We start from the raw sequence: 14,234 nt of genomic DNA, 5'->3' as shown, positions 1-14,234 counted from the left end.
ACAGAAGGTGGGAAGTACAAACCAGTCTCTTCTAAATGCTCAGGCAGCTCTGTTTATGACCAAGCCTCTGTTTTGACTTCATCCCTTTCCCCAGAAGACTGTCACTGAAGACCTTTATCCATCTCCAGTAATATTTGTAAGTATATAGGTATATATGAAATAAGGCTGATAAGAACTCATTAATTGAAATTAGAGTAACAGAGTATTCATTTAAAATATTGGGTACCTATTGAAGTTGGAAGCAGGAGAACCACAAGATTCCCAGTTACACAAATACAAAACCTTGGAGACTGTTTCTTGTAGTGGTCACTTTCCAAGGCTTTTGCTGCTAGTTTTAGAAACCTGCTTCTCTTCTCATACCTACAGGGATGTATTTTGGTCCTTTCTGTACCATAAAACCAAGCTAATTCCTGCTTTCACTGTGAATGTAATAGCATACTGTAAACAATCAGTAAGAACTATTCAGCATATGGGTTGGAGTATGAAAAAGAATAGAAAGATGATAAATCTCCTGTGTGATTTACTGCCCAATATATACAATGATTCACCACAGTAATTTCCTGTTTGCAGTAGGCCAAATTCTCCCACCTATACAAGTGTTGAGTAGTTCCTTAATTGAGGCTACTGATTTGAGCAATACCATTTACAGAATAATAGTGTTTCATGTCACTAAGGAACTAGATCCTACCTCCAGATTGTCCTAGACTCATACAATGTAAAAGGCAAAGTGGGTGAAACAAAAGGAAAACATTTACCAGAGCAGAATGTGTCCTTAGTTAAAAATAGACATTCTTTGTGGCTGTCTCAATGTCAGAAAGGTAAATAACCTTGTAACTTCTGAAATATCCTGTAACAAATCCCTTAAGCGAGGTTCTTACAATCCACTAAGGAAGAAACTGCAATACTGGCTCACTACACATCCTTTGTTCCCAAGCAGGACCTACAGAGCCCTGTGGATTTCACAGCAATAATAGAGAACTGTGTCATCCTTTTTAGTTGAAATCATAGGCAGCCATGCACATATGTGGATGTGTTAACCTTGCCTCTCCCCTGCGCATTCATGTTTTTCAGATCCAAACAGTAACATTACTAGATAGTAAGATCTATGGTCAGGGATCCAAGTAATAGCCTTTGCACTGCTACTGCATGTAGACTGGTTCCTGATTCTACACTTGACCTACAAGCATCAAATCTGGCTTTGATCAATACCTAAATAATTCTTTCAACACCCCTGAGACTGGAGTTACTACTCTCAGTACAGAGAAGATGGAGGATTGTGCAGGTCTGTAGGGAGGAGTCATTACCCGGTTTAAACTAAAACATGCATGTAATATTGATCTTTTATTTTGCTCCAGAAAGTCTGGCTGCTTTCTGCTCAAACTGGTATAGTAAGATGATTCTGCTTGGGAGTAAAGCTGGAATGCTTTCCAAGACACAGCTAAGGAAGCTGCTGCATTTAATAAGCATTGTAATTGTTCTCCAGACTAGGTCCTCGAGAGAAATATCTGCTGATTGAGTCAAAATGTCATAGCCCACAAGTCAGATTCTACAATGAAATCTATTTCCCAGGGACATGAGAACGATGGTCCCGAAGTCCCCTTGTGACAAGGAAACAGACTTCCTGTAAGAAGAGTATCCATCCAAATAGGTGGTTACTTAATCCTGCTGAGTTTTGGTAGCTGCACCTGTCACAGTATTCAAGAACCCTTCCTTGCTAAAACAAAACAAACCCCCAAACAAACGATGTTGTCCTTAATGGAGCACATAGCACTCCTCTCTCTCTTCACAGACTCAAAGCTATGCTGATTGTAAGGGCTGTCCTTCTTTAGCTAAAATCTCATGTTTAAGGATGCATATTTATTTTTGCTTCATGAAGGCTGCGAGCAATAGGTCCTTGTTCACAGCCTTGGCTCTTTCCTGAGAAAAGAATTCACAAAACATTTACTTCAGGATGGGTTACTTGTTTGCACAACCCTGTCAACTACTCTGAGTCAGAAGCTGCTTTTCCCTACTCAAAGCCACTTTCAGTAAATCAACCAGAGTTCAATTTTTCTGCTTCATACCTAAGGAAAACCACTTTTCAGCTTGTACTCAATCTCTTCTTGGGAAAAGTCATTTCTTCATCAGCTGCTGCTAATTGTTAGGAAAGAGGGTGGGGCCTTCTCAGGCTGACATCCCTCAAGACATAGCTGAGTATAAAGAGCACAAGTGAGAATCGCAGCCAAGAAACTCTCAAAAGCTGTTTCCAGTGACTGCTGGGATTCCAAGGCTGGCTTTTTTTGCAACTGCTGTAACTTGCTACTAAAAAGAGAAGGAAGCTGAACTCAGCTCATAGCTGCTCATTACACTGGAGAATTAAATGCAATTACCACGTTCTCAATGCGAAACTGGACTGATTTTGCTTTGGCTTTTTTAGACAACTGAATAAGCTTTTTTCCTCCCCTCTTCTTTTTCATCATTTTTGACACACACAGTGGTGATGTTGCAAACAGTCTGCATGAGTCCTGAATTACTGGTCAATCAAAACATCAGTGAAAATGAAATCTCTGGCTATAGTCCAGGCCAGGGATCTCCACTGCCTGGAGAAACAGCCAGTCCCAAAAGCTATTTTCAACAGAGCCCGTCATTGCCAGACTCTGGATTAACTGAATTTAATGTTGCAAGTCCCAAGATCTACCCTCCTCCTTCATGTAAACCTCAAGAGATGTCTGCTCCCACTGGTAAGACCAAATCTTTATTCACCTTTTCTATTTTATGCAACACTATTATGCTGCTTTTGCAAAGTGGTAAAATACACTGACTTGCAACTCCTTTTATGGGAGCAGAGAGCTGTACTAACAGTAGCATGTACTAAGCTTCTGTGGCAATAATATCGAAGATACACAGCACACTTCTACTCATGTCTTGGTTTTGTTATGGTCTGCTGCTGAAGTCAGAAATTACTCTGTTTTGTAAAGGATGCTCCTTGAACTACAAGTTTGGTTCTGAATCTAACAGCAAGGTAATAGACATTACCTTCTTAGTTATTAACATTATAAAGTCATACGAAAGTGTATTTGGTGAATCATTGCCTTTGCTGAATTCTTCAATTTCAAGGTTACATTTGACATTTAATCTGACCCATCTAACAGTATTTTTACTGTAAAATAGCCTGAAAGATAATAATACATTAGTGGTATTTGGGGATTTTTTTATAAAGGTTTTCAGAGAGGCCTTTGAAATACTCCACAGAGTTTCATCACTAAAACACCAGTCCAAAACAGGAATTATTCCCATTTCTAGAGCAGTCTGAGAAATAAACTGTGTTTTTTGAGGTTACAAAGTTTTAATTATTCAGTGATAGGTTAAACATTGAGAAATGCCAGAAATCTTAGCACAAAATGGCAATTAAATATATACTCAAAACCCACTATTTGCTACGTGAGATTCAACACCCTCCTTCTGAAAAGGTGTCAGTCTCTCATGCCTGGAGTGGGGAAGAGAAACAGTATCACACAACCAGAAACTGCATCTTGTGTGACTGGTTTCCATGCCAATATTGCCTACTCGGAGACATCCCAAGTTTGGGGAAGCGCACCATTTCCATCTGTTCAGCCCCTACAGTTCTTCCCCACAGGACTTAGCAGCTGCTAGAGTCTGCCTGGCTACAGAGCACACACACATATTTTGGTCAAGCAGGAATATTGGCACAGGCACCTCATGTTTTACTTAATGCTGACTGCTCACCCAAGCTTCATACACCTTTTTCATTTTAGGCTGCCATGTGGGTTAATCATAAGTGTTTAAATCACAAGTGATGTTTCTATTCCTCATGAGCTGCAGTAGGAAGAGAAGCTTCTCTCTGCTCCAGCAAGCATTGCTGCTGGGTAAATCCTTATTTATCCTCAGTAAATACTATTTAATCCTCAGTAGCCCACACTCCAACTCCCAACACTCAGACTTACTGGAACAGTGACTTTCTATGTGGTGTATTCTATGTGCTAACTAGTTGAGAAGACCCTAAGCTAATGCAATAAAGATATCAGTTTATAATGACAATAGCTGTTACTGAATGCATTCTACATGATGAAGATAATTCTCGAAGGGGGAAGGAGGGTGGGACACAGTTACATAAAAGGTATTTCAAAAGCAGCACATTTAAGCTCCTAATCTGGGCAAGACTTTCAAGTTTAGGGATTCAAGTACAAGATGCAAGAAGACCTAACACAAACAATTACAGAGTAGCTTGTTTTGACAAAGACAAGCTTGTTTGGACAACTGCATATATTCTCAAATAACTATTTCATTTCACTGCAGAAAATCATTGCTTCCCTTTGGATCACACCACATTGGCTTCCAAATACATCAAGAACCACTAGAGAAAGTCTCTGGACATAGCATCACTATCTCAATTCTGAAACAACTCTGTTCTTTATTGTTCCATTGAAGTCAATATATCAAACCACAGGACAGTAGAAAATTGCAAAGACAGATGAAAATCAGAACATGACTAAGAGGGGCAGTAATCTAAATAGTGTTGACATAGTCCCCAAAAGTAATCATGGCCTCTAAGTCACTATGACACCCTGAGCTGAAGGGCACTAAAAAAACCTGCCCTAAGCCAAGCCTCAAGATAGTATGTTTATTTCTGCACCACTGAAAGCTTTAAACCAGAAACATCTGACTTCTTTACCTTCTTCTTCCCAAGCATTCATCTGGATTTCCTTCTGCCTGCTACTCTTACCCTATTGTCCTCTTTCCAGCTCCAGTGCCACATTTACACTTGGTACAGTCTCTCCTCTTCTTTCACTCAAAATTGAAGAACTGAAGCCGTTTCTGCACACTACGGTTTGACAGTAGTCTTCATGTGGTAATTTGCAGGTTTACTCAGCTCTCTGCTTATGCCCTCAGATTGATGATCCCACAGCCAGCTTTGGGGTTTGTTTTGTCTCTTAAGAAAATAATTCCCTTTGTGAGGTTCCACAGTCTGTTGTAGCATGGGACACAATGAAATAAAGTAATTGTTGAGTAGGAAGTAGGCCAGAGCTAAGGAATGTGGGAGGTGATGTGGAAATTTCCCACAATTGATGATGAACATCAGAATCACAGTCCTTCTCTCAGGGTGACATCATCCTCCCACTATCCTACAGTAGCTCAGAGATTTATGTTACTTTAAGCATTGTGTTATAACTTTTCCAGACTCTGGACTTAGATCTGATCCCCCTCAGAAGCGCTACATGGGTGTGAGAGTAAAGATGCCAGTACGGGAATTACTGAGAAAAATTCGTCTTTCCAAAGGCCTGGACCCAGCTCACAGCAAGGTGAGGACTCTCCTTGAGTTTAGAAAGGTTGCTCCCAAAGGTCTGGGATCCCGGTACATTCAAATCACACACTCAACTCTGCCAGGGTTCTGGAGAGGTTACGTCTACAGCCTCTGCTTCTTCCATCCACCACATCAATGGCTTTGATGGAGGTGGAGAATATATGAAATTTTAAACATGACAAAGGCCTGTGCTAGGAACATCTCTAAGACAGTAACAGCAAGAACCTCTTCATGCCCTGGATGCTATAAACTATGCAATCAAGCCAAAGATTTGCTAAGAAACAATTACAATTTTGCTATAGCAACTCCAATTTCTGAACAACCTGCAAAAACAGCCTCAGAAGCTGGTTGATTCCCAAATTCCTGGTCTGTTGTAAAGATCTTTATAAGGCTGCCATGAATTACCCGCTCATGGAAATTTATTCACCTGCAGTCTCTGATGTTCAATGTACATAGCACAGGACAGAATTCACTTTGTGCTACAACATTTGCCGCTGTTTTATCTTCTCTTACGTCTAAGCATCTCAGATTGAGCTGGGTGTTTTTGTCTCCTCAGGAAGCCTCATTAATGAAGATGGTAACCAAAGGATCCTCAGGAAAAAGAGGTTAGAAAACTCCTTTCTTGGTAACAGAACCTCCTTTTCTAGTAGCATCATCACTGTTAGGTACCCGAAGAGCCAGACCACTTCTCTTATGTGGTTAGTGACCCATGCTGGTTCCCAGCTCCCCTTAAATTACAGGAGCAGGCCAGCTGTGCAACACCATGTATGTGTTATCTACCTACCTGGGGCAAAATTTCTGATCCTAATATTTTTTGCACGTGTCTCCACACCCCCCACACCCCCCAACTCAAAATAGCTTATTTCTTCATTTCTTTCCAACAGAAAAGAGGAGAGTTCACCCTTATACAGAGAAACAGCTTAGACAGGTATGCATAACACCTTCAACTCCGTGCTGCCAGCCTCCTCAGGCACATTTTGTATTATATCACTGAGTGAGAACAGGACACTTCATGTCTGATTTCTCTCCCCTATCTTCTGCCCTCCCCACTTTTGTTGCTGTTTCAGAGCAAGCAGAACGTTGGGCAAACGCTAAAAGGCTTAGAGGACCTCGATATCCTGGTGGAGGTACTGCAGGAAGACTTGAACAAAAGCCAGTTGAAAGAGGAGTCTCTGCATTCTGTGCCAGATGGCTTTTGGCAGGGCTTCTCCATGGATCTGCAAGCCTCCCGGTGGGAAACTGGAGGAAGCAAACAGGCAGTTGGTGGCCTGCAGGAAAGACGCCACAGCTTAACCATGTTGCGTTCATACTGCTGTTTTAAAGATTTCAACTCAGTATCGAGAGGAGAGGTAGAGACTTCTTTTCACCATGATCTGAAAAACATGCAAGAGTCCAATTCACCTGAATTATCCTCAAGGACAAGTGAGAAAGAGAGTAACTGGTGGATACAGGATGCATGCACAAGTACCCAGAGAGATTTCCTGAGGCATTCTTCACAGAACACATCTCCACACACAAACCCATCAAGAGGCTGTTCAGAGATGCATCTGGAAGCTCATTCAAGCTCTCCAGACACTGAAGGATATTCAAAGTCAACCCCAATTTCTTTCACACAGCAGGATCTTTCTGCCATCTCTTTCTTCCAGTTCCAGCTACACAGGGAAGAAAGTTTACTGAGAAATATCCCAGCAGACAAACTGCTTGCCCCTGATGAAAATGGCAACAGGTCTCCAATTTTTCTGTTGAAATATATTGATTCCTATTTCCTGGGGCACCTCTTGTCCCGAGGCTTCAACAGCTAGTTTTGGACATACCTGTAGCAAAGGCTTCCTTGCTCAATAGGAAGCCCATGCTTGCCTCAGTACACTCGGCTGTAGGCAGATAGTAAAAATAGAAAGATTCCATATTCACAGTAGTATTGCCAAACCAAAGCTGATATCAGGACAAATTCAAAGTGCTAACAGTATTAAAGGCTGAGTTCTATATGTAGGTGGTCACAAGAAAATGAAAATCAAGCAAAACGAGTAACTGCTACTAAAAAAAAAAAAAAGGAAAGATATGCAAAAGAGATCTTTTCCATGATGCAGACACTCTCAGGATAATTACTTGTGTTATTAGTTGGTAATAAAAATGGGTGGGAGGATTACACCAAAACATTTATATGCTGGTAGTCTAGAGCACAGACTTCCAAAGAACTAGGAGTGGCTGTTTTGCTAGAAATGGAATGAAACCAAAGGTTTTACTGATTCCATTCTCCCTAGGATGGCTAATAGAGAAAATAGCTGTCCATAAATTATATATATATATATACACACACACATTTAAAATTTTTTATTAGGTTCCATGCAGTTCAGATAGTTTGGGGAAGCTGGTACCAAATCAGATTGACAGAAAGCATGACATAAACTGTCCTAGTCTTGGTGGGAAAAAGATTAATTCCTGTTCCCATAGACAATCCTGTTTTCCCAATTTAATGTATTTAAAACCAGCCTAGGAAAGCTAAACACCGCATAGTCCTCTTCCATGAAGTACCACATTTAATTCAGAATAATTATTTTCAGTGCAATAATAAGATTAGAGACTTGACTTTCCAGCAGTATTATAATAAAGTTACAATAAGCGACTCACTGCCATATTTTCCTGCATCTTTTTAAGCAATACAGAAAAAAAGATTCTCACGCATGAACAAATTTAATCACAATTAAGAAGTTCAGACATTACTACTACCATGTTTATGTAATATTCACATAAAATTTCCAGCAGGCCACTTATCTTCATGAAATATTTAAACATCAGATTACATGCTCAAAAGAACATACAACACAACAAATAAGCTAATTTAATTTCTACTGGATGGTGAATGGTATTAGTTCTGTGTCAACATCCCCTCTCTTTTATCGCCTTCGTCCTTCCCCACCAAAAAAATAGCAAACAGCAATAAGTATCAGAGTTATTCCGACTTATCCAAGGATATGCTACAAGACAAGGGAGAAATAAATAAATAAAATCAATGCCTGCATTATGTTTTCTTCCAGGAGGAAAAGAAGACATGCCCAAATTTACAAGGAGAGGGGGAAATTAATCTTTTTCAGGATTAAATTCAGGAGAAACACTTGTAATATTTTGAGTAGTTTGGGGAGTCTGAATACATAGAAGACACTGAGCTGCCCTCCTCCCTTCTCTTGATTTTTCAGTATCTTATACTCTTTTCCCTGTACCGAAGGATGCGTTAAAAAAGGAGGAGGAAATAGAAGATTGTTAGCAGAAAGGAATAATAGAGTCGCTGTTGGAGAGAAGAGGAATGGCATAATAGTAAGAAAGGAAGACCAAGAAATCTTGACAGATAAAAATCAGCAACTCCGTTATTTATATAGAGACTAAATAAATTAAGCACTTAAATATCCCAAGATATTGGCATTTGCAAACCTTAACATTTCATGTCTTAAAATATATTCTCACTCTTATTTTTAAGTATTTTAACCACTACTTTGTCTCCTATTTGTTTAAAACTCTGTTCTATTCCAGGCTGCTGCACAAGGCTGTTGCTCAGGGTAAAAGAGCTCTGACTTATGCACTTGCACAGAGATTTGCAACTCTAAATAAGATCAACGAGAAGGATGCAGAGAAACGGGTAGGATGCTAACTTGCCAAGACAGCGGCATTTTCTATCACATACAAACATCTTTCAAACCCCAGTCAAGCACCAAGCATCCTTTTGGACAGGGTGTGTCTACTGTGTCTACTTGCAGAGACAGGAAAATAGGAACAGGGAGAAAGTGCTCTGCAAATTTTTGTCTTTAACAATGATTTTTCTCCCATTCTTCTCTTCTTAGACCGCATTACATCTTGCCGCAGAAAAGAACCAACATCTGATGGTGAGTGACCTGATATCCCTAGGAGCCAATGTCAACGAACAGGACAGTTTAGGGAAAACTCCACTCCATCTGTGTGCAGAGAATGGATATTTGAGAGTTTTAGAGGTAAGTTGGTCATTTATGTTGTACAAATACTGTGAAAAGGCAGAGCAAAGACAACAAATGAATGTTCTTGTTTTAAAAATATACGAGGGTTTTCTGTGCCTGAAAATTAGCTTTAGGCTGCTGTGGTTAAAGTAAGATGGAGTTGGAGGAGGTAGTATTCTGGCATTGTCAAAGATGAGCACTTATCTCAAGCTTCTTCATTTCAGGTTTTGAAAAATTGCAAAAACAACGGGGTGTGTGTGGAAGTGAATCTGACTGACCATTACGGTAAGAGGAAAAGCTTAGCTGCATAGATGATTAGTGTAGACTCCAAAAGTCTCAGACTACAGATTTTATCTGGGCCAAAGAATGTTCAATTTCATGTTTAAAACTGAAAGATCTAGGAGGAGAGTCAATCAGTTTGAATAGAGCACTCTGATGATTAACCCAGTGTGGAATAGTTTACTCTGGTGACATGCTCAAGCACTGGATGTTTTGACTGCTCTGTGGTCTGCTCTGTTCAGGTTTAACACCACTGCACTGTGCTGCTCTTGCCCACACTGCCTTAGTAACCGAATCTCAAAAGACTGATACCAATACTGACACGGGAAGGTTTATCAGACTACGCAAAGATCAAATTCTGGAAGGAATTAACTGCTTATTACAAATGGGAGGAAAGCCTGAGTTACAGGTGAGGACCAGCAACAGGGTGCTTGCTGTGGTCTTAAGTTTTCTTTTTCCTTTAGCAATCATGGGTTTTGCTGTCATTTGCAGGTACTAAATTCATGTCAAATTACCACTTCCTATTTAAAAATTGAGGAGAATACAGAACTTATGTGTTTGCTTCAGAGTCATAAATCTAACTGGCAGAACATTCTTCAAAAGGTAACTATAGCTACTTTTACACAAGCTCTAGCATTTGTACCAAAGAAACTAAAGCAGTAATGTAAGCTGTACCATCTTATAAACACATTAGATGACGCTTCCAACTTTGCCTTATCTTGCATAGGGCAGGAAATCCCCTGGGAATTCCTGGGGAAAAAGCACTGTATGAGCTCTTACTACACTTGGTCCCATCTCAGCTCTAGGGACTGCTATATTTGCTATTATTTAGAGCAATCTAGTTGCATGCAAGTGCTGCCAGCATATTGTTCACGCCTGTCCCCAGTCCAAACTCCTCCTAGCAACAATACCTTCATTTCCAACATTTTACAGCACACCAAGCCAGATAGAGGTCTCTCTGAAGCAACACCAGGGAAATTCTTCTCATGTTAATAAAGGAATGCTACAGGCCCAAGTATTGCCACTATATTCAATTACCTTCAGAGGCTTCTTAAAAGAGCTCATTTTCTCTGTCCCTTGGCACACACATTCAACACCAAAACTACCCCAAACCTGCATTACAGGGCCAAAAGTTAACCAGATTATCCTATGAGTATCAGCATTTCTTGCTAAAGTTTTGGTGGAGGAAGCAAAACACCAACAGTGAAAAGCAGAAGCCTGAGTGCTTAACAGAGGACTAGGTGTCAAGGGTGAAATTCTGCTCTACAGAAACAATGTACTATCTGCCATAGATTCTGGTATTCTTGCCCAAGATTAAGCAAATATGCAGTGCTTAAAAGCTGCAGCCCTTCTACTTTTTCTAGGGTCTTTTTTCATTCTGTCAGATAAGGGTTCCCACCAGTGTACATATACAGACACCAATAGTATAATAAGACTTCAATTAGCAATACAAACTTAAAGCTACATTTCAAGTCATTTAGGAACTTACCTTTTTAACAGTTATGCTCTGTAGGACATAAAACATAGCACAAACAATTTCAATCCAGCTCATTTCTGACTGGACTGTTAAGGTGCCATACTCTCCAGTCTTACTTATGATTAGGGGAAGAATCTAGGCTTCACATGTCAAAACCAGTACAAGTTCTTGAGACAAAACCTACATCACTGTTAATGCTGGAAGTTTACTATTCTGGTTTCCTTATCTGTATAGAGTTACGGCTTGCTGGATGCTCCAAGAAGAACGCTTGGTCCCTCATCAACAGATAACTTTTCTGAGCTTTTTTCCATACCATCTTTGGACCTCTGACATCATTCTTAAAGGTATTTCTTGGCAGGAAATTGATTTCTCTAGTTAGCATCGTTGCAACTCAACCATTGTAATACAGTAGCTAGCTCCAGCACCTTCCCTGAATTGCTATATAACAATCATATGGAACTGATGGGAAAGATGCCCAGGGATTTATAATACACTTCAGATTAACTCCAGCGTTCTGGTCAGAATCTCTTTTGCTTGCAAAACTCCTTACTCATCCAAAACCAAGTGGAAAATAGGGCAATAAATATGTGGCATTAAAGAAACACTTAGCATATAGATTGAGCTGAATATTTGTTGGTTTATTGCCTTCCAGGGAAATGCTGCTAAAGTTCATTATCTGCACTTCATGGTTCGTGTGCTCCAACTGTTGCTGAAGTACAGACAGAGAACAGACATCAAAATTCTTCAAATGTATTATAGCTTTAATTGACTGTTGTATATATCTCTTCAGTGCTGAGAATTAAAGAGTAAACCAATAAATGGAGAAAACCCTCAAGCCAGGTTTCAACAGTATTAGGCATTCAGTGTTAGATGCTCCAGTAAATGAATAGGTTGTAATTTTCTCACAAAGCTGATCACTTGCACTTCTCTTCTGAAGTTCAAGTTCCAGGTGTTTTACATTCTGAAGCTCTAACAAATTGTTAATGCAGGTGCCTAGCTCAAAAAAAACCAATCAACTTGGATGGATTGATCCTTGTCTTAAAAGTACCAGTGTAAGATTATTCTTTACAGTCCACATTCAGTGTTCAGGTGTGCTGGAAATCACAGGCACTATGTAATTCTAAACATGAACTATGGGAACACAGAATCTGATGGGCTAGCTTTAATACCTCCTGCAGACCAGCTCAATTTGGCCAAGGCTGAAGTTGTTATGCGTTCAGGCAATCCTATTGGGAAAAAAAATAATCAAAATAAAACATACCCACACCATGTAACTGAGCATGTTCTCTCAACAAAAATTGAGCTATTTATTTATGCAATCAGAATTTGCCACCAATAATGGATCGTAGGTGAAGTCTGGGACAGAAAGTGTTTTGAATCCATTCCTTTCACTCTGGGTGACGTAACAAATATACTTGTACAAAATTTAAGTATATAACAACGGTTTTAAAGGCCATTGTTTATACTAAGCAATATTGCAAGTTAAAAGGATAACAAGGAGCTAAAATTATTCCATGCTGCCAGATAGCCAAGTATTCAGTAGAATTCCTATAAATTAGACAATAATTGTCAAAATAATTCTTCCCAGACTTAGTATCATTTTATTTTAACTTCTGATTGTGAATTAGCTGGTTTCTATGAAACTTTCCTGTTTGCTACATATGGAGCAATCTACATTTACATAACCTACGAAGTCACTGATCCAGCAATCAGCTCACATGTGTACCTTCTGTTGAAGTAAATGGGAGATTTTTCATGTGTAGCCAAGGCAGGATCCAGTATTGAGTACTCAGCATGTTTGGGGAATATATTTTTAATGAACCCTTTGCATTTTCTTCTTGTAAAAAAGGTTACTTTCCTGTTATTGGATATCCTTAAGTGTTAAGCTCCGCGAGCTATGTTGCACAACAGAAATTAACTTTTACTGAAAAATGACAGTGTTTTACTTAATTCCACTGGGATTTGGGTCTTATCCTATGATTCTTCTGCCCTGAACACCTAAATACCACTCTCCTCTCTAGTATTTTCTCTGGTCAGAATGAGACATGATACTTAAAAACTTCTGAAGTATTTCATAAAATAAATATTAGATTTTTACTCACATGATGAATTACAGAACACTACAGAATATTCAACCGCCTCCTTCCATAGGTGCCTCTGTGTTTTAATTATGTGAATTTTTCTTCACTTTTTGCCCCAGGTTTTACTTGGAAATAAAGACTTTTTCTTCTCTAATGATTTTTTTCTGCTCCACAGCCCCCCCTCCACTCATTCTTCCTTCATGTTTGCATTTTAACTCACATCTGTGCTTACAGAACTTTTTATGCTTTTGAAGAGAATTAATGACAATCTTCCAGGTTACTCAGCTTCCATTCACGTGGTTTAAGGATCAGATTGAACACCCACTGAAATTAAAGACTCCTTATTTACAATGAAAACTGAAATTCTGCATCAATTACAGAACCAAGAATGAAGCAGTATGGCGAACAAATAGTGAAGTGTATCAATAAGCGTTCTTAATGAAGAAATGAATTTGCTTACAGGATATCTCAAAGTGTAGAAAACTACCACATAAGAATGAATTATTAATTGATTTCTTTTAGTCACACGGAAATCATTCAGGTAAAAGAACAGGAATCTTCAGCTATCAGTATGTATCATTTATTCAATATACTCAAAGCTGAACTAGCTTGTAAAGTATGTTCTACAACAGTTATACATTTATTGCTTTGACATTAGTAGGTACGCTTTACATTGTTTCATTGTTCCTTCCTGTCAATAAATGTATTATTTCATGCAGTATGTAACTTACTGATTTTTATGTACTCGTAATAGCCATGCTACACTCACAACAGAAGTAACTATCATGAAAAAGCACAAATTAAGCAGACTTTAAAAGCTAACAAGTAGAAAGGGTATTTTGCTGTTGTTTTGTCTTTAAGAGTCCAGAGGTGCTTGTGTAGAAGCACCAGCTTTACCCCAGACAGCTGGGCAAAAAGATGATTTCTTCAATAAAAGATAAAAATCCCTCCTTGTTTTCAAGGCCAGCACTAGAAATTAGCTCTGACCTTTATGTACAGCACTAGATAAGCCTAGTGATCTTGATGGTTCAGATGAAAGGCTGTTGCTTCTCTTACCATCATGACAGGAAAACCTTATCTGGCAAAGCAGCTCCTTAACCTGGGCCTGTTACTAATTCAGGACCATCTCAAAG

The 14,234-nt window shown here is 39.3% G+C and overlaps 1 protein-coding gene and 1 long non-coding RNA gene across 2 annotated transcripts in view; one reads left to right on the top strand and one right to left on the bottom strand.

Moving 5' to 3' along the window:
• Positions 1-14,234, bottom strand: part of LOC134158603 (uncharacterized) — a 34,375-nt gene that overhangs the window by 7,395 nt on the left and 12,746 nt on the right. The gene's annotated exons all lie outside the window — the stretch shown is intronic.
• Positions 2,214-13,204, top strand: LOC134158599 (NF-kappa-B inhibitor zeta-like). Its single transcript, XM_062608698.1, has 12 exons — positions 2,214-2,720; positions 5,179-5,300; positions 5,859-5,907; positions 6,187-6,230; positions 6,370-7,028; positions 8,828-8,933; positions 9,136-9,282; positions 9,489-9,549; positions 9,786-9,952; positions 10,036-10,146; positions 11,255-11,364; positions 11,673-13,204. Exons 1-11 carry the CDS (start codon positions 2,480-2,482, stop codon positions 11,348-11,350), a joined length of 1,803 nt encoding a protein of 600 aa, XP_062464682.1. The 5' UTR covers positions 2,214-2,479; the 3' UTR covers positions 11,351-11,364; positions 11,673-13,204.

This window comes from Pezoporus occidentalis, unplaced genomic scaffold (genome assembly GCF_034315485.1).
Source record: "Pezoporus occidentalis ecotype Australia unplaced genomic scaffold, CSIRO_AGI_Poc_V1 ctg130, whole genome shotgun sequence".
In the NCBI taxonomy this organism is placed as follows: domain Eukaryota; kingdom Metazoa; phylum Chordata; class Aves; order Psittaciformes; family Psittacidae; genus Pezoporus; species Pezoporus occidentalis.
Note: the sequence above shows the minus strand (reverse complement) of the source record. Positions and strands in the feature narration are given on the sequence as shown.